Source organism: Sebastes umbrosus, chromosome 13, assembly GCF_015220745.1.
Source record: "Sebastes umbrosus isolate fSebUmb1 chromosome 13, fSebUmb1.pri, whole genome shotgun sequence".
Taxonomy (NCBI): Eukaryota; Metazoa; Chordata; class Actinopteri; order Perciformes; family Sebastidae; genus Sebastes; species Sebastes umbrosus.
The window spans coordinates 10,406,524-10,426,377 of record NC_051281.1 but is presented as its reverse complement, the minus strand read 5'-3'; the positions used below and the strand labels follow the sequence as shown (position 1 = coordinate 10,426,377).

At 38.4% G+C, this 19,854-nt stretch overlaps 1 protein-coding gene across 2 annotated transcripts; it reads left to right on the top strand.

Annotated features, from left to right (window-relative positions):
• The first annotated feature begins 1,600 nt into the window (after window positions 1-1,600).
• On the top strand, window positions 1,601-14,567 carry LOC119500476 (high-affinity choline transporter 1-like). 2 transcript variants are annotated; one of them, XM_037790200.1, is made up of 9 exons: window positions 1,601-1,728; window positions 4,556-4,783; window positions 5,526-5,639; window positions 8,062-8,217; window positions 8,303-8,451; window positions 8,952-9,095; window positions 9,333-9,486; window positions 11,615-11,832; window positions 12,531-14,567. In XM_037790200.1, the coding sequence occupies exons 2-9, from the start codon at window positions 4,600-4,602 to the stop codon at window positions 13,182-13,184; spliced, it is 1,773 nt and encodes a 590-aa protein (XP_037646128.1). In that variant the 5' UTR covers window positions 1,601-1,728; window positions 4,556-4,599; the 3' UTR covers window positions 13,185-14,567. The 2 variants fall into 2 exon arrangements, with proteins under 2 accessions (XP_037646128.1, XP_037646129.1); XM_037790201.1 differs by lacking the exons at window positions 1,601-1,728; window positions 4,556-4,783; window positions 5,526-5,639 and adding an exon at window positions 6,233-6,338.
• Window positions 14,568-19,854: the final 5,287 nt, after the last annotated feature.

Here is a 19,854-nt window from a genome sequence, read left to right as displayed (position 1 = left end):
GACACTTTTTGATTGTTGATTATTTACTTTTAACACTCAGGAAACCCTGCTGCAGTTAGTGGATCTCTATCAAACTTTAATTTGCATGTATAGTAACATTTAAAATACGTTTTTTAAAGCTTTACAAAGCCACTGGATGGCGACAAAGGTCTTTTGATAAGGCAACCTAAAGCCTTCAGTTAAAACTTCTTTTTATTCATTTAGACATTTGATCGATATAGTTTATATCGTAGCACTTTTTATGAATGGCTCTAACATGGAGCCTGAGAAGTCATATATGGGGAAAATTATTATCATTTGTGGATGGTGAATGTGACTCCTCTGAGGCTTCCCTTTAACTACCTGTAACACCGTGGATGTGTCTCTGAGGCTTATTTGTTATAAAACCTTCCAATTAGAGCTGCCCTCCTTCCGGCAGCCTGTCAGCCACACAGACACTCAATTAGAGGACGTGTCACAATTCAAGCAAGTCACTTATTTTATTTCACAGCAGTCACACTAGTCAGCACCAACATCTTTACATCAAGGAGCTCATTTATATTGCTGGTGAAGCCCAAACAATGAATTATATTTAGCTCGGAGTTCAGTAAAGGAAAATACCTGTTGTGGTGATTGCTTATGAAAATTTGCCATATGAAACTGTTCTAAAAAATGTGAATATATTTTCGAAAAAAGCTGCAGAAATATCACCACAGAGTTGAAGGGACGTTTTCAGCACCATGGACAGCTCCAAGGAAACCTCAATAGATGTTGTAGTAGGGATTGTAGATCCTTTATTACTGTTTCCAGTTGTGGTTTGAAGGCAGGCTATATACATAGGTATATGTAGCATCTAAAGAGAATTTGATCACTCAAATGATACTTGCAATACATATGCAATACAAGTTACTTATTCTATTATTTTAATCATCTTTATATAATAAAATAGTTGCAGTCTCTTAAAACAGAATAAATATTGATGCATCCAAGGCAGGATTTGGTGACATATGACTTCAAGTGTACTAAAAGTGACCAAAACAATGTTCTGTGAGTCGCCATTGTTCCATCATTGTGACTCATGTCTATTTATACAAAGTTGATTTGAACGTTTTGATGTAAAAATGCAAAATCTTGTGACTGGAGTAATGTTCTTAGACGTAAAAAAAAAAAAATGCATGCATGCGTAAAGTGGGTTTCCATCCTCACCATATCCCACCATCCATCCATCCAGCCAGCATTTGCAGAATAATGCTTTAATTGTGGAGCAAGCTCATAAATCAGGTCTGCAGATGTAACCTAAAGGTTTCATCCGTTGCCAATATGACATTATGATATTGGAAAGCTTTTCCTGAACAGGTTGTGCGTCACGTCACTCTCTATTAGGTGCTATTTTCGTCCTGCCCTGGAAGACATTCATCCACCATCTACTCACCCTGACAGCACCCAATAAACCCACCACTCCCATTCATCTCCACCCACCTCCACCCTCTCTCTCTCTCCCATTCATCTCCACCCACCTCCACCCTCTCTCTCTCTCTCTACCAGATCCACTCCCTCTCCCTCTCCTCCCTCTCCATCTCCCTCTCTCTCCAGTTCCAGCTGGAGCACTGGTGACTTAAAATACAACATAAGAGAATCGTCCAAGAGGATTACTTTGCTGTACCTTAACAGTTTTCCAACAAAATTGTCGTTGTACATCTTCTTTTGGAGGCCCTGCTCCTGTTTAGAACTGTTTTCTCCAAAGGAAAGGTAAGATAATGTCAATTTTTTCTTCTTTTACTCACACTGTTAAGAATTTCCTAGTAAAATAACAGTAAAGAACTGGCAGCAGGGTTGCCTTTATGTTACTGTAAAAGTAATATTATACTGTCGCTGAAATGTACAGCTTTGTACTGTTAATGAAAAATATATATTTTTATTAATTTCACAGTATTTTACAGTTAATTTATTTACTGTTTAAAGATACATTATATAGCTGTTTTTCACCTTTCTTTTACATTATCTTACTAATTTGTTTTAATGCACTATTTAGGTTGTATTTTTTACATACATTTTAATAAACATTATTTTTTTGCCTAGATGAATAGACTTAGCAGGTTACAGACATAGGAATAGTCACACTAAATACAATTAAAGGCACTTGTTAGGAAAAAGTCTATAATAGACTTGTTGACACTTTTTCCAAAATGTATGTCTATAGCTGGCTACAAGCACAGAATGCAAACCATAACAACATGTGAGTGAAGAACAATGAAGCTAATTCACTGATTTTACAATCATGTACAATGTACAAGCCTCACATGTGCAGATCAGGTCCCAGAATTAAACAAATACTGCATGAAACTGTTACTGATGATACTTTAGACAGTTGATCAGCAGTAAAGTGATGTTTTTTAAGAATGCATTATAGTTCAGTTAAAAAACGGCCTATGAGCGTAATTTAACAGGTTTTCTTTTGTATTAACAGTAAAGCACTGTTTTTTACTAATAACAGGTTAATACTGTTGAAATCCTGCTGTAAATTAACAGCAACTGTTTACAGTGTATGTATGTGTTGGCTGACTGGAAACTGTATTTGACCAAAGTGACAGATGTTGATTTAAAGAGAGATCAATAATGCAATACTGACCTCCTGGAACCATGGTGTCAGCTCAATGGGGAGCTGAAAAAACCCACAGGTTTGACTCTAGTGATGCAGCACATCGGACACAAAACCCCCTATGCATCTGTTTAGGTCTCTTCCTCTGGCAGTTTTTTGACGGTGCGACAAATTGACTTTTACGCACGAAACAACCATGTAGGTCCACATCTTTTAGACCATATTGTGCTATACAGAGCACCCTGAACACTTTGTTAAGAATACATTGAAATGTAACAGACACTGTGTGAGTAAACTAGCACAATAATTGGAGTAAGTCATGTCTGTAAAGTGAGCAGCAAGGCGTGCGTAAAACATCTTGGAAAAACTAATAATATACCATTTGGGATTTTTCTCTGATTCCTATCTTTTGATTTGATGACACATGATGGAGAGCCTTTTGTTCCTCTTCCTTTGCTCTGTGTGTGACACGGTAAGGTATCCACTCTTCGTAGCTTCAAATATATTTTATGGTCACAATATTAAACGAAGATCAAAGTGGAAAAGGCACCAAAGTATTTCAGATTTTTTTTTTTTTTTTTTTTAATCAAAGAGGTTTCAGCACCAGCTGCTCGTTTGTCAAATAATTTATTGTGTTGGGTAAAATATATGGCCAGCGAACAGGAATGTAAGCAGTTTTGCGTATTTGTGGTTGCATGTATTGGATGCAGGGACTGAAGGAATTTGACATCCCTGAGTGGAGCTTACTAACAAAAGTTATACAGGAAAAATACAGTTTTTGTCAGCCTGAAACGTGGGTTACTTTCATTCATTCATTTAATTATCCTAATGTTGTTTTCTTTCATTGTAATTTGTAGGAAAATTGGAACAGAGTTCGAAAGATTTCAATTTATGTGCGTTTATACTACTTTGGTAAAGCCTGAAAAATTTCTCAAAAAAGTAAAAAAAAAAAAAAAATCTGAAAAAGTAAGAACATTTTTTTCCCAAAAAGTAAAGAATAAAATGCCTAAAAAATGTCTGGAAAAAGTAAAAAAAAAAAAAAAGTTTCAAAAAAAGGTAAAAAATAAAATGCCTAAAAAATGTCAGAAAAAGTTAAAAAAAAAAAAAAAAAAAAATGTCTGGAAAATAAATAAAATAAAAGCCTGAAAAATGTCTGAAAAAGTACAAAAAAAAAAATGTCTGAAAAAAGTAAAAAAAAAAAAAATTCCCAAAAAAAGTTAAAAATAAAATGCCTAAAAAAGGTTGGAAAAAGTAAAAGAAAAAAAACATGTAGGAAAAAGTAAAAAAAAAAAAAAAGTTGGAAAAAGTAAAAAGAAAAAATGTCGGAAAAAGTAAAAAAAAAAGGTAAAAAATAAAATGCCTAAAAAATGTCAGAAAAAGTTAAAAAAAAAAAAAAAATGTCGGGAAAAAGTAAAAAAAAAAAAAATTCCAAAGAAAGGTAAAAAATAAAATGCCTAAAAAATGTCGGGAAAAAGTTAAAAAAATAAAAAAAATTATAGCTTATAAGAATTTGTAAAAAAAAAAAGTCCGGAAAACGTACCCAAAAAAGTTAAAAAAAAAAATGCCTAAAAAAAGTTGGAAAAAGTAAAAAGGAAAAATGTCGGAAAAAGTAAAAAAAAAAAAAAAAAAAATTCCAAAGAAAGGTAAAAAAAAAAAAAAAAATGCCTGAAAAATGCCTGAAAAAAGTAAAAAAAAAAAAAAAAAATGTCTGGAAAATAAATAAAATAAAAGCCTGAAAAATGTCTGAAAAATTACAAAAAAAAGAATGTCTGAAAAAAGTAAAAAAAAAAAAAATTCCCAAAAAAAGTAAAAAAATAAAATGCCTAAAAAAATGTCGGAAAAAATTAAAAAAAAAAAAAAAAAAAGTTTAAAAAAAAAGTAAAAAATAAAATGCCTAAAAAATTTCACTATAGAAATGATTTTTTTTTTTTTTTCCTTCAAAGTTTTCTTCATGAGCTTCCAGTCCTCTGCTCGCAGTAGCACCTGATCTCTGCAGGAGGAAGCAGGACTAAAGGAAGAAGATGGCCATCCACGCTGAAGGTCTGGTGGCCATCGTGATCTTCTACCTCCTGATCCTGACTGTGGGGATCTGGGCCGCCTGGAAGAACAAGAACTCCGGGGTGACAGAGGGAGGAGACCGGAGTGAGAGCATCATGGTCGGTGGAAGAGACATCGGACTGTTCGTTGGTGGATTCACAATGACCGGTGATTTAGGGTTAACTAGGGGGGGTCTTTGAATGTTTGTTTGTTGGTATAGGTGTTCAACATTGGGTGTTCACACATTGGTGTCATATGAGATCAGAAAAAGATAATAAATTCCACCAACTCAGTCTTTTACGCACGGGCACCACTGCAGCCACAGATATAATGTATTACCACAACGTCCAGCATTACATTCAGTAGATTTCTGAGCACCAAAGAAGCAACAACTGATGACTGAATAGTTTTAAATTATTAAATTATAATCACAACTGCAATCTAAGGTCTAGTGAATCCCTTTCCATCCACAATAGACAACCATGACTTGTAGTTTTGTTATTACAATCAATTTATGCAACATGACATGCACTAAAATAATCTTTACAAATTTTTCTTTCTTGGTTTCAGTCACTTGGGTGTTAAGTTATGCAATATATGCACACATTTCTTTCCAGAAAAAGACAATAAATTCCACCAACTCAGTCTTTTACGCACAGGCACCACTACAGCCACAGATATAATTTATTACCACAACATCCAGCATTACATTCATTAGATTTCTGAACACTTAAAGATATAACAACTGTTGACTTTTAAAGTGTTATTAAATGATAATCAACTACAAGCTGGTTTAGTGAATCCCTTCCATCCACACTATAAACAACCACGGCTTGTAGGGTTCTTTTTTACTAGAATTAACTTATGCAATATTTATAATTTTTTACAAGCTTTTCTTTCTTGGTTTCAGCCACTTGGGTGGGTGGGGGATACATCAATGGGACAGCAGAGTATGTCTACCTGCCAGACTTCGGCCTGGCCTGGGCACAGGCACCCTTTGGTTACGCTCTCAGCCTGGTAGTAGGTAAGAACCACTGTCTTTAATTTTACTGTAAAAAGCAAGTGTATATAAAGTGTAAAGAACCATGTCTAGTAAGAAGGCAGGAGTTGCTGCAAATTAACAGCATTGAGGTGCTTTTTTCAAAGAACCATACCAGTAGTTTTGCATCTTTTAGGCCATTTAATAGGTTAATTGAATGTGCTTTTTGACTCCAGACATTCATTTTATAGTATTGTTAGTTACAGTAGGAATCTATTACAGTGATCATCATATCAGCTTTTATTTTTGTCACTTTGCATCATTGCTGTGTGGTGATTCAGACTTTTCAAATCAATATGCTGTAAATAAAACTGTCATAATATCACATGATAATAACAACACATGTTGATATTTATAGAGCTCAACAGTGAGTTTCCAGAAGTGGAAAATCCCATTCATATTCTGCATTGCGCATTAGATTATCATCCATAACGTCGTAACCATCCAAGGTAAACTCACCACGAGTTGTGAGATTGTGAAACGATGGTATATGCTCCCGTAGAAGCCACAAGTATGTATGACATCAACCTTATTTAAAGAAAAAACATGTTTCATTCGCGATGTCATGGAGAAGTACTACATTACCCAGAATGCAACAGTGCAACAGCGACGTCTCTGGTTGGCGGAGCTCGCTGTCACCCGCGAAACTGGACCAACCGGTTCTGATAACTAACGGCTCGTTTGGTAACTATATCTTTTATTACGATACAATTCGTATATAATTCGTATATATTACGATATGATTCGTATATATTACGAAAATAGTTCACATAAATGTGTTTCTGAAAACATTTGAGACGAGAAATAAGGCATGTATTTGCTGAATCTGTCTTCATTATATGTAGACAACGGTTGGTTTAAACGGTTTTTGTTGCCATGGTTTTAATTATGTACACAGTCTTGTTCTTTTTTCACTTTTTTTTTACGTTTTCCAATGTTTTGTTGCTCTGAAGCAGTTTTTCTATGGTCACTGTTCTTCTCGTAGCTGTTTGGCTTGGTTTCATGCTTAAAAAAACACTTTATATATGGATTTTCTGAAATGGAAATGGAGTAACTGAATTGGGAAATTCACTTCCTTTACCGTTCACAAAGTGTGCGGTCACTGTTGAGCTCTATTGCATTGGATTAAAGGGACTGTTTGTAAGAATCAGAAATTGCTTGTTAACAGCGACACCTGTGGCCGTTAAGTCAACGAAAGTCGGCGTCCTGTTGCTCGCGCTCGCTCGTGTGCGAATGTGAGCGAGCATCGTCAAAACAGTGATGGTACGTGTCCACAGGTTCCGTGCTTTCCACGCTCCCCATTCATTGTCTATGCAAGCAGCCGCGCAATGCATTCTGGTAGCGTGGCGTCGCGATTCGAGAGACTAGGCGTGCAGGAAGCCCGCTCCTCATTTGCATAAAGTTGAAGTCCTGGCTACTTTATGCAAATCACGGGCGTCCGACGCGACGCGCCGCCTCTCGAAACTCCCGATAATCTTTTAAACTAAACGTTGTTGAGCCAAAATAAAGACAGATTCATCAACTGCATGGATTATTTCTCGCCTCAAATGTTTTCAGAAACACATTTCAGTGAACTATTTACGTGAAATAAGAGAAGATAGTTTCCAAACGAGCCTCCATACTGGTTCCGGTTTGAGCAGCAGCCAACGGAGGGAAAACGTTCGTCCAATCAGGAGCCGAGTGCCTTATTTCTAGGGACAGCCCACCAAGCGTCCAATGTTGGGAAGCGTCGCGTCCCCTCGCGATAAAAAACGCCCCTGTGGACACGTACCATGAGGCGACACACATCAGCTAAAACCACAATATCACTCTATATTTCACCAGCTTGGCAGTAATGTTAGCTGACCAGACGAAGGTCTCTCCATGAATCAGTGCTGATCCTAGTGTTGGCTTTTCCTGCTTCAGCCTCCCGAACGCGGTCGGAGGAAACGGGAGACACCGGCACCCGGTCGGAGACGATAATGTTTCTCGCTGCGGAGCCCCGTCACTTCACAAGACACGGAAAACCTCTGTTGGTCTGGATGAGCTGCAGCAGTTATTTCTGCACAAACGTCCACTGTACATTTATAGGTATTCTCAGAGCTAAACTAACTCTTCTGCAGTATGTAGTGTGCGCGCATGCACGTGAGGTGGAGCAAGAGAGCGAGAACGAGCGCGGTGTGTGAGTGAAGGCAAGCAGGCAGGCAGTGGAGCGGAGTACAGCAGAGACTCCGGCCCTGGAGACCAAAGCTACGGTCTCCCCCGCGTCCTCCAACCGCGACCAACACTGTTTTGCAAGACGGGTTTCACTAGATAGAACTTTGCGGTTTTGGTGCTTCCAGTTAACAATATTATACAATTTAATTGATTCAGGGATTGTAAAATACACTTTTTTGTCTGCCTTACCTTAATGTCTGACATCATTCAGGTGGCCTTTTCTTTGCCAAGCCCATGCGTTCCCGTGGATACGTCACCATGCTGGATCCCTTCCAGCAGCTGTATGGAAAAAGGATGGGCGGCCTGCTCTTCATCCCCGCACTCATGGGGGAAATCTTCTGGTCTGCAGCCATTTTATCTGCCCTGGGTAAGGGATTATTGGACAGGAACACCTCCATGTTAGAAATATGCTTATATGTCTAAACTCATGAACTGAACGCGTTGTGCTGCAGGTGCCACTCTGAGTGTGATCGTGGACATAAACATCAACATGTCGGTGGTGATCTCCGCCCTCATAGCTATCTTCTACACACTCGTTGGAGGACTCTACTCTGTTGCATACACAGATGTGGTCCAGCTCTTCTGCATCTTTTTGGGCTTGGTGAGTTTCACTGTCAACATCTTCCCAGCCAGGGAAATTCCAGCATTAGATAGACTTCAGTATGATTAAATGGGGATTTTATCAGTATAAACTGAAAGCCCAAACTATTTTTCCTCTGAAGCTGTCATTAGCCAATGTTTATCATCTTTGAAGTGTTTGTGATCATTTTTTCTTGCCCAAAATTTCTAAACTATATCAAGCATCTATATATACACTTTGACTCTGATCAAATGCTGATTTAAATGCATTAACCATGCAAAAAAGCATCATATTCTTCATATCATAAATGTTTCACATTGGCAGGAATATACTGATTTACATCTAAAGACATTAGTCTGCAGTGTTCCTCATTAAAATTATATAAAACTTTGTGGAACAATAAGTAGTACTTGGATCCAATGTCAGAGTTCAACAACTTCTACGGTAGAAACATATTAAAATCACAGAATATCTTTATAACAATAATAATATTTGCATTGTGATACCTTCCCCTCCATCAGTGGATCAGCGTACCTTTTGCCCTGTCCAATCCTGCCGTGGCGGACATCAGTATTACAGCCAAGGAAGAAATCTACCAATCACCCTGGCTGGGGAGGATTGAGCCTGAAGACAAATGGCTCTGGGCGGACAACTTCTGTTTGTTGGTAAAACTTTATTTTTTATCAGAAGATTCATCAAAAAAACGTATATTACTGTTAAGTAAATAGCATTGTGATTGTCAAGGGTTGCAGGCAGGGTGGGTTAAGGGAAGTGGTGCAGAACAGATTTGTCTCATTTTGTTGTACCAAGAGTGAGTTTCAGAACTGTGCCAGTGGTGGTCTAGCAGACTGTTATATGCATTGGTTTGGTGTCTGTATTTACTATGGTGTTTCTGTTTCTAGATCTTGGGTGGAATTCCCTGGCAGGTCTATTTTCAACGGGTTCTTTCTGCCTCTTCAGCTACCTACGCCCAGGTCCTCTCCTTCCTCGCCGCCTTCGGCTGTTTGGTCATGGCCATCCCTTCTGTCCTCATAGGAGCTATAGGGGCCTCCACTGGTAAATATATACACACACACACACACACTGGGGCTCTGCTAGACTTCAACCTATTATGGGGATGCCAACACTCAAGTCCTGTTAGTCAATTTTGTGGATGCTTTAGAATGGACCATATTTTAAGCCTGTCACATGCTGTCAGTGCATGTGGAAGTTGGTTTATACAATGTGAGAAAGTAGAGCTCTTGCTGTATGTATTTATTCTAATACCTAGCAGATATCACCCACCTTAAACAGCAATAAATAGAAGCTGTTTGGCTGTGAATAGAAATGACTTAAAACAGGCCACTTACAGTATTTCTATTCGTCTTAAAAAGTGCTAATACTAGCATTAGATTTAATTGTATTTATTTGATTTTTTAATACTAATATTGATTGATTTGCTTTGTTTCGTCACATTGTATGTTACAGATTTGTGTAAAATACTATTAAAAAAAATTAAGATTATTGTCCTCAGGTTGTAAATGGAAGTAAGCCATGTATTGATTCAGTATTGATCAAATAGCTACGATTGCATGTTATTTACATCTGGATTAGCTGCCTACAAATGGCACAAAAATGACCAAACTGCAATGTCACCCAATATTTCTATTCTGCACTCACACACACAGTTACGTCTGGATTGCAGCTGTTGAACAAAAAAATATCACTGATCCATGAATGATGTGCATTCTCACACAGACACACACATTGATTAAGCAGTTAATGAAAGATCACAAGACAATCGAAACATCCAGGAAGCCGATCCTTTATTCAAACAGGAAACTGTGATCAAAGGAAACACGGTGCCTTCCTGGGTTGTTTGCACCCCAACAGCTATATTTTCAGATGTGTATAAAATGCAGATGCATACAGTATCTGGAGGGTGAACAACATCAGATGGATCCTGTCACGACGGGCAGAGGAGAGAGTCATCAGTGCATGCCGATTTAGTGAATATTACATCTGAAGAGGAGCTAATTAATCTGGTCCGTCTGAAGCAGTTTCATGTGTAACCAGTGCTAATCAGCCTTGTGAATATCCAGGGGAAGGAAAGAAAGACACAGATTGTATACCTCTGGAGGATGAACAGGAGGATGAAAAAATTGGCAGAAAGATAGAAGGATACAAGGACTTTGATGATCCCCTCACTTTTCCTCTAGCGCCACCATGAGCACATTTGTAGTTTTGACTGACATATCTCAGCAACTATTGGATGAATTTCCATTAAATTTGGTACACACATTCATGTTCCTATCAGGGTGATATGTGTTCCCTTGACTTGTTATCTAGGGCCATCATCAATCAATATTTAAACTACGATATCCAGAGCATTAACATAGCATCAAACAGCTATTTGCTATATAAAGAGAGAGAGGAATAATGTCTACTTGAGTAGAGAATGAAGTCACTCTCCCTCTGTGTGTCACTGAAAACTCTACATAGTATATCTATGCAAACTTCTGTAGTTCATCAGCTCAAAATGTCTCGTTAGAATCAATGGCTTTCGCAGACGTGGATCATTATTAATGAAATGATTATCAATAACATGTACAATTAAAATGCAATTAAACTACATAATGAATTCCACAATGCTGGCTCATATTTCATATTAGGATCAATGATCCAATAGGCACAAACCAGTGTATTAACCATAGTTAATACTGCATGGATGTCATATTTTCAATAAGTATCCATTATTTCTGGCATTCCTCTTATTACTGTGGTTTTTTTCCCTGTATTTTGAGTAACAGCACAGCATTACATTGATAATCCTTGCTGTATTTCAGCATGTTTGTTTCTCAGCAACTAAAACAGGTGTATCCACAGGGAGCATCATAATAAGGTCTCAAAGTCGAGCCTTTTGTTTGAAACGCTAAGGGATCAGTACAAAAATTACAATGTAGTAATCAATCCACTTAAAATTTCACAAGTTGGCCAAGAACATAATTTTTACTAATCCCAACATAGGAATGTGCGCCAAGTACAGCCTGCTCAACTTGAGTTATGTTGTGTTATTGCCTCTCACAAGTTGCTGCATTGTTTTTCGTTGTTTATCTGAATAATTCAGGCAAATATTTTTTTGTAATTTTGGTTTGCCTTGATATTTCTATTGACATTTGCATCTTTTACCATTTTCTTCTTCCAGACTGGAATCAGACTACTTATGGGTCGCTTCCTCCGAAGGACAGGGATCAATCAGACATGATCCTTCCCATAGTGCTTCAGCACCTCTGCCCGTCCTACGTCTCCTTCTTTGGTCTGGGGGCGGTGTCGGCTGCCGTCATGTCATCAGCAGACTCATCCATTCTCTCGGCCAGCTCCATGTTTGCCAGGAACATCTATCAGCTCGCCTTTCGGCAGTCGGTAAGAGTGCCAACATTAATAACACACATCTGCACCGTTTAAGCCAGTGGTTGCAAGCATCAGTCAAATCATCGATAAATCAATTCTAGTTTCATCCCAGTGGTTTACAAATGTGACAGATGATTGTACTTGACTCCAAACCTTCAGACAACATTCAAGCAGACAAGCTCAGACTCAAAAAGCTGAAAAATTCAAATTCTTTCAAAATTGTATATTAATCCCCTGCTGATGAGAAAATGACCCTACTTCTCACTTGATTTATTACCTCAGTAAACATTATAAACATGAGTTTATGGTCTCAATCACTAGTTTCAAGTCGTCTTCAATACAACATGATGTTCATTTAGTAAATTATGGTCCCATTTAGTGTCAAATAGATCATAAAGCAGTGATCCTATGACTTTTCATCTAGTAATGCTAATTAGCAAATGTTAGCATGCTAACACTAAACGAAGATGGTGAACATTACACCTGCTAAACATCGGCAGGTTGACATTTTCATTGTGAGCATGTTAGCTGACATTCACATTTAGTTCACCGCTGTGCTTACTGTAAGTACAGCTTCATAGAGCCTCTAGCTTATCTGTAGGCTTGTTTTACTTTCACCTCTCTTTTCATACCTTTACCTTACCTTCTCAACTTTGTCTTATCCACATTTCCCACGTTATCTCTTTCCTCTTTCCTCTCTCCTCCTCTAGGCCTCTGATAATGAGATTGTTTGGGTGATGCGCTGCACTATCTTTGTATTCGGGGCTCTCGCCACTGCTATGGCGTTGTTAACAGGATCCGTGTATGGCCTGTGGTACCTGAGCTCCGACTTGGTCTACGTCATCATCTTTCCCCAACTTCTCAGTGTGTTATTCGTCAAGGGCACCAACACCTATGGCTCTGTGGCTGCCTATATCTTTGGGCTTTTGCTGCGCATTGGTGGAGGGGAGCCCTACCTCAAACTCCCTCCCTTCATCTACTACCCCGGCTGGGTGCACCAGGAGAGGATCCACCACGTCACTGGGGATGTAGAGCACTTTATCCAGCAGAGGTTCCCATTCAAGACTGTGTCCATGCTGGCGTCCTTCTTGGCAAACGTGGGCTTTTCTTACCTGACAAAGTACCTATTTGAAAGCGGTACGTGGTCACACAAGTACGACTTCCTGGACGCCGTGGTGTCCAAGCATAGCAAGGAGATCATGGACAAGGCCACGCTGGTGAGCAATCAAGATAACATCATTCTGTCAGAGATGGCGCCCGTCAAGCAGGCCCTGGGCGGGTCACTCGCTGGGACATTCATCAACACTGAGGTCCTCAGTGACGATGAGGCGTCCAGTCCAGAGGCTTTTCACAATGACAACTAGGCAACAAAGGCACAAAGGAATTTGAAGAAGAAGGAGTAATCTAAGAGGCATCGACATTCTTCAGGAAACTTGCAACTGCCGCACTCGAAGCCAAACCAACAGAAATCTGCTGTGGCTTCCGAGTGACTCCACAAGTTTGTTTTATGCTGATTACATGGTGCCTCCTTCTTTGTTAAGATCCCTTGCCTAGAACCAGGAAGTTGACTCTCAATCAGCTGTGTCAAGCATACAATAGTCATTCTTTTTTTTTAATCATGACTGTGAATCTACAACCATTTTAATTTAAGTGCTGCAACAGTGATTGGAGGGACTTTCTGGGGAAAACAAAAAGTGACTTCAGTGGACGTCACTGTCTACAAGGGTTTGCTGTGGGTAATGAGAATAGTGCAATATCTAACTGTGTCCACGTCTACATAGCAGTGTGTGTGTGCGTGCGTGTGTGTTTGTTGATGTACATGCACATGAGTATACCTGACAACAAAGCAGTGAATGCTCCGGAAACATTTCAGACCTTGAGTTTTAAGTTTGCGTAGAGTATCTTTATTAATAGAGCAATAATATTTGTAGTTGTATAGATAGATGCATTGTACTGAGTTTGCAAGTTACCATCATTATTTTTTTAACTTGAAGATCAAAAGATATTTCTCATTTTTCATGTTTCATGTTCACCTTGCTCTTAATCCTCCTGTCATACTTGTTAATTCCAGACACAGTAAGTGTTGAGTTAAGAACCACATGCCGCCATGATATTACCAAACCCTTGACTCGCCAAACAGAAGGTTGATATTGGATGATTCTGCAGATTACCTTCAGTCATAACGATTTTTAACATTCACTGGCAACTTATGTGAAATTAATAGGTCAATACAATATCCTCATGTTGCAACTATAATCGAGATCCACCTGATGAATGTAAGTCTAATATTCACTCTCCTTTTATATCTGTTTTGGTCTCCACCAACTCCTGAGGTAAAGATCTGTCTTTTTGGCTGCTAAATACTCCACTATGTTCACCAGCTAGTCGCCATCTATGGCAGGTAGTGGACAGTGGGTTTATCAGAGAGTTTTGCTGTAAACAGCTTGAACACCTTGAACTCAACACTTTTGGCTCTGAACATGGACATAAAACATGTACTGCAGAATCATCATGTATGAATGTAATTCCATAAGCTCAGCGTTCGTAACACACCACCCTGATGTCTACACAGATTCAAATATCCAATATAAACCAAGCAGCCATTGGCTTCCATTCATTCCCATACGTTGTGAAAATCAATTTGCAATCTTTCTCTTTGTCAAACTTACGATTGTGTCGTACATCTTTGAATTTATGTGCATTTACAACTACATTACCACATAATGATAACAGTGACAACAATTAAAGCACACAAGATGTTAATTTTGCAAGTTAATTTTCATATATAAATGAATGAAAGACAATGGCAGCCTGTGAAGTATGACGATTCAGAAATCTAAAACACTAATCTTTGAAAATGATTGGCATTAAATGGTAACCTCAATATTTATCAACCTGGATCCTTTTTTCCCATGCTTTTGTGTCTAACTGACTAATGGGGACAACCATTTTTTTAAAATGATCCAGTATTGAGGGATAACGCTGTAACCAGCAGCCACAAAACATGTTGTGAGGGCAAGCGAGCAGCGTCAATGTAATGTTACGCCACTGACAGGCTCAGATAGTTATTATACGTTTCTGACAACATTATGGAAAGGACCCTACAGAGAATTGAAACACTTTTCTTACCTTTTGTTTGATCTTTGATCCGGTCTATTTGTTATTGTGTCTAAGTCCCGCTCAAGGAGAGGTCTCTATGTCAAATCTAAATATCTGTATACTTTGGCTCAAATAAATCTGGGCGGACATCAAATTCAAAGACCTCATCCACACTGTCGAAATCATCTATATATTCAGCCATGACATTACAAATCTTTTTTTTTCAATAACACTAAGCTACGCTTTCTGTACTCCAACACAACAAACTCTTGCCAGCTGGCACACTCCACATTTCCACTGTTGTCTTCACGTCACCTCGCCAGATTTCAGAATGAAACTCTTTCATAATGTCAGACATTTATAATAACAATCAGAGCCTGTCATGGCAAAAACAAGGACTTTGCCAGCTTCCCCCAATAGCACCATATTGCAGCCTTTGAGCAGCTGCTGTCTACAGCGCTCTCCTTCAATACTGAACCAATTTCAGAAATTGTTGTCCCTTTTTAGTCACAAAAACATGGGAAAATAGGGTCCAGGTTGAAAAATACCGGTTACCCTTTAACAAACAGTATACTTCATCAATATATGAAATTATCACACAGAAGCTATTCCGAAATATGTGTGAGTGTGTTTGTCTATGATGGTTTGTTTTGCTCATCCTTAACCTGTATTGACTGGCCAGCCACAGCAGGTTAGCGGAGACAGGAAATGATTGTTCCTCCTGGGATGGTGTCAGTAGCACCGGTCTTTATCGATCCAATCCCCAGTCGATTAGCCCTCAGGACATTTGATTAATGCTGCAAAGAGGTTTGAAATTGTGGTTTATAGGGGTTTGTTTGACAGTGCGTCATATACAGCGATGAAAGTTGAAATGTTGTTACTGATTTAGCACCCTCATACATAAATCCCCCAATGTCAGTTCTCACATTCTCCCAGGTTTGGTTGTTTCAAAATACCCGTCACACTGCTGCTCTGTACTGTATGACCACAATCAAGTAAAGTCACTTCATACAGTGATTTTTGGCATTACGTGTTACCATTGTCCAGTTGACTCTCTGTGTTTATTCCTCTCAGAATTGTTGTGGTTTATTGGCGTCTTTTTGAATCTATGGAATTGACTTAATTCAAAGGTCAGCCATGGAAAAAATGACCAGGTTTGCAATGCTGAAATCATTTTTCAGTTAAAGAATAAGGCTGTTGATATTCTGTATTTTATTTATTGGCAACAATTAAGATCAAAATCAACACTATATTAATCTGTCTCTCAGTGTTCTATGACTTCCCGACCCCATCTATGGCACTCAACCGCAAGGCAATTGAGTCCGACTGGAGACGCACATCTTTAAAAAGGGGTCATAAATATAAAGTGTAATTTGTTTTTATGAGGTGGAGCAATTTCCTTACACAGCTGGGCACTGTAGTTTCCAGAAAATGTTACTCAAACAGGAGTAAATGGTGCATTTGTTGGGGACTATTTCCATGTGTTGATTAATACGCAGTAGGCATCCTATTGGGTATTTATTTAGCAGAGGTGTGGACTCGAGTCACAAATTTGATGACTTTATACTTAACGAGACAAAATACAAATGACTCGTGACTTAACTTGGACTCGAGCCTTTTGACTTGAAAATACTTGATCCCTTCCCACAAACCCAAAGATTAGAAAATATGGTATTTTAAAAGTTTGTGCAGGGAAACGATCAACTGCCTGGTACCGGAGGCAACTCCGACAGCATCATTGGGTTCATTTACTTTTTGAAAGATCCTTCATTGATTTGTTTGGAAAGAGGATTTACTCGTGTGGAAATAACTGAACTTAACAAACTGAACAGAGATCCTTAATTTGTTTGGGAAGAGGATTTACTGATGGAGGAAAAACTGAACTGAACTGAACAAACTCAATTTCTATCTTTTGTTGTTTAATGCTGAATCCATGCAAAAAGTTGTGTTCTTATTTTGAACCCTGGACTCTTTTTATTTTTGGTGTCTATTAATTGGGCGTTTTCCCAAGGTCCACTTTGTTTGAACTAATTCGACAGCATCCAATCAAGTTGCTGGAGAAAACCATTAAGAATTAACGTTACTGAGCACCAGTTGGCGCCAGTTACTCTGTTGTTAAAATGGCATTACATTTGGTGGAGAGCACATTATGACTTGTTCAGGACTCAAAACTGAAAGTGTAGGACTTGACTTAGGACTTGATTGCAAAGACTTGAGACTTACTTGGATTTGCAAAACAATGACTTGGTCCCACCTCTGGTATTCAGAGGTAGGACTCAAATTAAACTAGTGCCCATGTTGATGTTGATGAAGGAATATGCCATCCAGTGAAAAGGTGTGATGTGTTTTAAATAGTTCTTTGGACAACAACGGAGCTCTATGTCACAGAGGAACAAGCTATCAGGCTTTGGCTGCTCAGACAACACTTGTTTGTTGGATCAATCCATGTTGATTTTGGTCTTTTCAAGGGATCTGGTGACAATAAGAAAAATTTAGTATAACGCCAGCCTTATCCTTTAAGGTGGCAAGATTGCCTTCTAGTTCGTCTTTAGAGTGAAGAGGACTTGATCCTCGTATGCAGCCATATCTGCTGAGGTACAGTAAGTCACACTGAATCCCAACCTGATCCCATCTCGTCTCCAAAACATAAATAACAGTTGTGTGATTTATGATTTGCCACCAAGGTGACGTCAGCTTCAAACTGAATGGAGTGACTGCTGGTCTGATGCTATGCAAAGTGTCAGGCGATCTCATTGGACTTCAATGTGAATGTAAACTCTTCTCCTCATCAGATAAGCCTCATAATAACGAGTGTGTCGTAGCTTATAGGTTCATTCACAAACCTGAACGCACACAGAAAACACAGTCAGACGTCGAGCTGGCACATTTGTGGCTATATGTCGTAAAACTGCAATGATGCTGTATTTTTGTGTGATAAATGTATATACCAAAAATAAAGCGTATAGGAACAAATTAGTACACTTTTAAATGCAGCATTGAAAATGATGTTTGTTGACGGTGAAATTACAGCTATTTATTTATTCATGCAGTGTCTATAAGAGTATAGTTGTAAACAAATGTGAGGTCAGTTGAATAAATTATATTATTTAGCACAGTCATGATTTGGTTTTCTCTCTCCATGTGCACATACTTGCATTATAGCATTTTACATTTATACAGATTGCATGTTTTTCACATATGTCAACTTTCAATTATTGTTTTGTTCTCAACCATTTGATAAGATATGAAACAAAGATGGATAAGTGTGTGTGTTTGCGTGTGTGGACTGACTGGTGAAGGGTTTAATCTCGGGGTTGCCGCCTGCGTGGACGCATCAATCAAAACGCCCACCTCTGAATCTTATAACTGCCGAAACTGTCAGTGCTGTCAATCTCTCTCTCCCAGCATGACTACAACAGTCTGACCCCGCTCTGATGGAAGAAGCCTTCAGATTGTGTTTTTCCCTCAAAATACAAATAACAAAAGGAAGAATTAAATCTTTATTGTTTTTGTGGTTGAAAAAATATATAATATTTTCTGAAGTTCCTTTTTTTACTGTATCTAAAGTAGTAGTGTATTATGAGGTTCAAACTGCAGCCAGACCAGTACGGATGAGGGATATCCGAAGCAGAAGATTTTTGTTTGAAGCTTTATTATGTGAGGGAATATTCACTCATACCTATTTTTATTTTATTTGACCTTTATTCAACCAGATAAGTCAATTGAGAACCAATTCTCATTTACATTGACAACCTGTCCAAGAGGCAGCGACAGAAGGCAAGTCGATACAAGACATTAGTACCATCCTCAATAAAACAACATTAGACAAAATTAAAACATTACAATATATATGGTATATACAAAATCATTCCAGTCAATCAGAGCTGCAAACTGGAATGAATGATGACCAAAGGAGGTGCAGACTTTAGGAATGACCATACTAATGAATTTGCTAGAACGTAAACTGCGGTTACCATTGGAGATATTGAGTAGTGAGTGGAGATATGGAGGGGTTTTGCCAATGATAGTTTTATAAATGGACTGATACTAATGGATCTGACGCCTGGTATGGAGTGATGACCAGTTGACTGAGAATGCAGGTAACAGTGATGAGTGTTGAAAGGGGCACCAGTGACAAAGCAAATAGCAGTATGGTAGATGACGTAAAGTTTATTGAGAAGGCAAATCTGTAGATTAAGTCAAGAAACCAAGATGAACAAAAATAAATAAAATGCAACTGGGCAAGTTCAGGAGAAAATGTTGGTCCTGTGCATTTCAAACTCTTTTATTATTGACCATATCTGTAATTTCATACAAAACCCTTTTAATTTGTGAGATGAAATCTATTCCAAGCAAACAAAACCACATTAATAACAATGATACACCACTTGACTGAATAATTTATTCATCATCTTGCCGCACAGGATTTATAATAGCAAACCTTAGTTCAACTAACTGCTTCATCTACTTTAATATAATTTGAGGGTGTTGCATGAAATGAAAGCACGGCTCCTCTTATCTGAGTTCATTCAGTTCTTTTCACTTTCTTCGTTCACGTCTCTCTCTCGCTCTACGCCTTTCTGGGATTTCTATATTTGAAGTCTCCAAGTGCTTCTATATAGACACTTATTATTGCAAAGAGTAATAAGAATCCATGAAAGAGCTCCGCAATTTTTTTTTTAATCTTGATAAGTATTTTTTCACTAATGATATGGTTCGTTGAGTCATTATGGTGCCATTTAGAGCCACTTCTATCACAATCCCTTATGTGCTTTTCAGTCTTGCTATATTTAATTGAGACAGTCGTGTTTTAGTCTCTAGAGCTGATAGGAGGGAGTTGATTCATGTGTAGATGTTACACCTCTCCTTGTCGTGGCTTCATCTTGTGGGAATCATGTATGCACCTTCCACGCCTCCAGACAGCAAGCTATTATT